Source organism: Chelonoidis abingdonii, chromosome 6 (assembly GCF_003597395.2).
Source record: "Chelonoidis abingdonii isolate Lonesome George chromosome 6, CheloAbing_2.0, whole genome shotgun sequence".
NCBI classification, from domain to species: Eukaryota; Metazoa; Chordata; order Testudines; family Testudinidae; genus Chelonoidis; species Chelonoidis abingdonii.
Window position 1 is genome coordinate 134,810,791 of NC_133774.1, and position 4,219 is coordinate 134,815,009.

The window sequence follows — 4,219 nt, forward strand, 5'->3', positions numbered from 1 at the left end:
ACCCGTCCCGCTCCGCCGGGGCGCATCACGCCCACTGCGCAGGCGCCACTGCTGTAGCTCGCACCTCCGTCTATCGCGCCGTTCCACGTAAGCGACCAAGAACGCGGGGCAAGGGCGAGGCTCCCTGTAAAACAGGCTGGGGAGGAGGCGGTGCCTGGTGGAGGCGGTGCATCTCTATTGGACGAGCAAGGAAGGGGGCGGTGCGTTCTGCCTGGGAAAAGGCGGGCACTGGCGTCAGGCACGGAAGGTGGTTTGTCGGGGGGGGAGAGGACAGCGCACGCGCGGCTGTGGGCGGGGCCGACGCGCGCTGAGGGTGCGAGAGCCGAGTCTGTCCCCGGCAGACGAGTTGTGTCAGCCCGGGGGGCTGAGCGATAAGGTGTTTTCCGCGCGCGCCTGCGGCAGCCTCGCTATGGAGGCTCAGAAAGTGAGTGAGCGCTCGGCGGGCCCCGCCCCGCCCCCCCAGTGGGTGCGCGGGACAAGGAGAGGGAGGGGTCCGGTGTCCCCTACCCCCCGCCTCTCCGCGGGGTAACGGGCCGCGCCCACTCTCACGCGTGAGCCCCTGAGCGGCCTCCCCGCAGGTGTGTGGGCGGCTGCGTGGAGCCAGCGGGAATTGCTGGGGGGGATGCTGAAAGGGAGGGCAGGTTGGATGACTCGCTCTTCGCCCCACCCACCCACGCCGTGCGGGGGGTCTGGGGAAGTCGGGGGCTGTGTGTTTGTGGCAGCCTTGGGGGATGTCAGAGGCTTGTTTTGTTGTCAGTGGAAAGCTCGCTGCTGCATGGAAAATCTGAGTTGTAGCCTCAGGAAACTGCTGAGTAAGTGCTGGGTGTTGTCAGTGGATCGCTGAGCGTGGTGAAACAAGCTCGCTTTGAAGCTGCCTTGGGAAGAGAGGGCAGAGTTCGGGTGCCTGGAGCAGGCTGGATTCTGTGGGAACTGTTGCATTATGTGTCAGAGTCCTAGAGGCAGGAGGGATGCTGAGGTGGAGTGTAGCTGCACGCTAAATCTAGCTTACTTTAAATATGTCTAACTTAAAATCTTCATGGGGGCGGGGGAATCCATCCCGTCGGTACACTCTATATTTATCTTTCTCCTTTGCTGTTTGTCTAACTTTTATAGGCTTTGGAGAAGGCTTTTTCACAGAGAGGTTGTATGAAAACTGTATAGCTGTATAGTATAGCAGAGAAGAAACTCACCTAGGATGTACTGTGATAGGGAGGGGAGCAGTGTACAGGCCCATCAGTTCCAGGGAAGTAGCAGCAGCTTTCCCTAAGGGATTTGCCCATATTAGTGTGAATATAGGACAATGTTTAGGAAGTGGAAGAAAAACTCTCTTCAGTAACTTAACATACTGCAAAATGAGCAAACATAAGAGATAGCTGCTAGGAATAAAATGCTGGGAAAATAGATGGAAACTGTTCTACAATATTGCTCTGATCCTTTGTACAAGAGGGATGTAAAGGGGCTGTGAACCCACAAATGTAAATGTTGAGCTTAACAAAAGACTTAGCATCCTGCGTGTTGGGATACTAATTGTATGTTTGCAGGTACATGTTATAAAACACCATTATGGAATAAATCACTCTCTTATTGTGCGTTTTGGCCACCAGTAATTAAATTGTTGACATAAATGAACCTCTCTGTTTACTGTTGATGTGAAACTGCATTGAAGGGGACAAATTAAACTACTTGTATGTTTTTAAAATGTGGCCATTGGCCCATGTTTCCCTTCTGTCTCCTTCCTTGCCTGTCCCCCACCCCACCCAATTGAAGTATTGACCTGCAGAGATGTGGCTGGGTTAGGAGACTAGTCCAAGAGGAAAAGGTTAGTATAGACTCTGCAAGTAATCTTGATCCAGCTTTGTGGGTCCCTGGCCAGGTGTCTGGAAGGATTTTCCCTGCTGCCTCCTTTAGGACCTCACTTTACTACTGGCAGTAGTCCAGAAATACTGGAACTACTGTTGGCTATGAGTTGTACCTTGACTTTTTGGGGCTTGAAAAATACAGTACATTGTTTGTATTTTAGGAGTGGCTGTGCAAATGACTTTATTTTAATATTATCTAGATAGACCTTTGCCTTTAGGTAAATTCAGACTTTTATTGTACATGGCTATAAAATGTTTTTCAAATGGCAGAACCAACAGGATCTAGTAAATCCAATCCTCTTTTGACTTGGGAGTTTTCTGACTCATCCATACTGACAGTTATGTTTATAGGATCTAAGGCTTAGCCTGTGGGCTTGTCTGACACAAGCACAATTGCTTCTGGTCAGTAGTGAACCAGAAAGCAGCTGGTCAGATTAGACTATCTAAGGGAGTAACTTAAAAATAACTTTGTCGTAATAGTCCTATATAATACTTTAACCAATGGGAAAGCTTCTATTCTAAACCGAGTGGTAGAAAATATATTCGTAACAGTAATATGAGGGAAGTAATGGATCCTGGTATACATCACCATAGCAATTTGACTGTGCTTGGTGAATAGTAATAAAAATTGGCAAGGTATGGCAACTGTATGCAGTTGCATGCAATTAACCAGAGTAATATTGCATGGTTACCTCCTGCCAACTCTTGATAGGTGTAGAGGTAAACTTACCTTCCAATTTCAAGTTTGGAATCTTTTCCTGCCAGAAGGCCCTTAGGAACCAGAGACTGTAGATAACTTGCTGATTCTTCCACTGAAACACTAATCAGTGATGTTCTCATTAAATAAAATTCTCAGAGTGCAGGTAGGTGGATGCTAGTATAATTCTTAGTGTTCTCCATGGCTTTCCTTTCAATATTGTATTGAACTGGATGTTGGCATACCCTCTAGAGACAGTGGTCACCATCCCACCAGTTTTAGTTACCTGAGTGCTGTACCTCTAGGTTGATCAGCAGGCTTGTTTCTAGGCAGTTACTCAGGTCCAAGTATTTTAAATTATTCTGATGAACTGGAGAATGACAGAAATGCTTTATTTGTGAGGTCAGAAATAATAAATTTAATGTGATGAATTCGTAGAATGAATTAAGGATGGGACTAGGAAGAAATGTTGGTATATAAGCAACTGTGTTTCAACTAACTTCTGTTGACAGCAAAGCCAAAACACTTAACTTTTAGCCACTTCTCATACAAATTACATGATCAAATGTGTAAAGGAGTAGAAAATAAGGAAAAACCTGTATATCTTGGTGGAACACCTCTTAGATCAGTGCTTTTCATGTGGCCACAGCCTCCTGGATGGTGATATGGGGGGGTGTAGGGAATGGGCAAAGCAGTGGCCCCTCCCAGGGCTGCCAGTAGGGGTTGGCTCCTGTTCCCCTCTGGAGCCACAAATGCTGTAGGAGAAAGCAGGTGGCAGGGCTTGGGCTTCAGATCCGAGGTGGCGGGCGGCAGGCTCCAGCTGTGTGGTGGCGGCCTCCATCCCCTGGCCCCAGGCTCACTCCTGCCCTCACCTGTTGCCTCCTCTGGCTCTGGTCGTTTGCTCTAACTCCGAGCTGCAGGGTTTTGGACTCTGCCCGTGGGCCCACCTGATCCAGCCCCAACCATGTGGCAGTGACTGCTGGCCCCAATCTCACCCCCACACGCATCGCCCCTGGCTCCCACTGTGTCTTCTGGCTCGGACTCACGGGGCTATGCAGCTGCAGGGCTCCAGTCCCTGGACTCACCCCCACGTCATCCCTGGCCCAAGCTGCCTCCCTATGCACCTCCCCATCCAGGGCTTAATTTGTCCCCCAGCTTGCCAGGGCTGAGTAAGTCTGTTGTGAAAAATATTTGTATATCTGTTAATATCACTTTTCACTTTCTGCTAACTAGCAAGTCTGCTGTGATGAAAAGTGATTTTAACAAAATAAAAATATTAGTTTTTACACAGACTTACTAGCTAGCAAGTCTTAAAAAAATAAGCAAGCAAAAGAAACCCCAACAAAAAGGGACAAGAACATGCAAAACACATTTGTTTCTATTCTATTTAGGTCCAGTAAAGAAGAGAGAAAACTGTATGTTTTTATTACTGAGTCTGTGGAAAAAACCCTACATGAATAACAACGATTTGGACATGTGTATATTTGTTTTTCCTAAAGTTATAGATTCATAGACTCTAGGACTGGAAGGGACCTCGAGAGGTCATCGAGTCCAGTCCCCTGCCTTCATGGCAGGACCAAATACTGTCTAGACCATCCCTGATAGACATTTATCTAACCTACTCTGAAATATCTCCAGAGATGGAGATTCCACAACCTCCCTA

The 4,219-nt window shown here is 48.1% G+C and overlaps 1 protein-coding gene across 4 annotated transcripts in view; it reads left to right on the top strand.

Moving 5' to 3' along the window:
* The first annotated feature begins 281 nt into the window (after positions 1-281).
* FSD1L (fibronectin type III and SPRY domain containing 1 like) overlaps positions 282-4,219 on the top strand; it is a 73,684-nt gene continuing 69,746 nt past the window's right edge. For 3 of the 4 annotated variants that reach the window (XM_032765835.2, XM_032765837.2, XM_032765838.2), the window contains exon 1: positions 282-424. In XM_032765835.2, coding sequence (XP_032621726.1) covers positions 410-424 — 15 coding nt within the window. In that variant the 5' untranslated portion in view covers positions 282-409. The remainder of the gene's footprint in view (positions 425-4,219) is intronic. The other variant, XM_032765839.2, reaches the window with a different exon arrangement.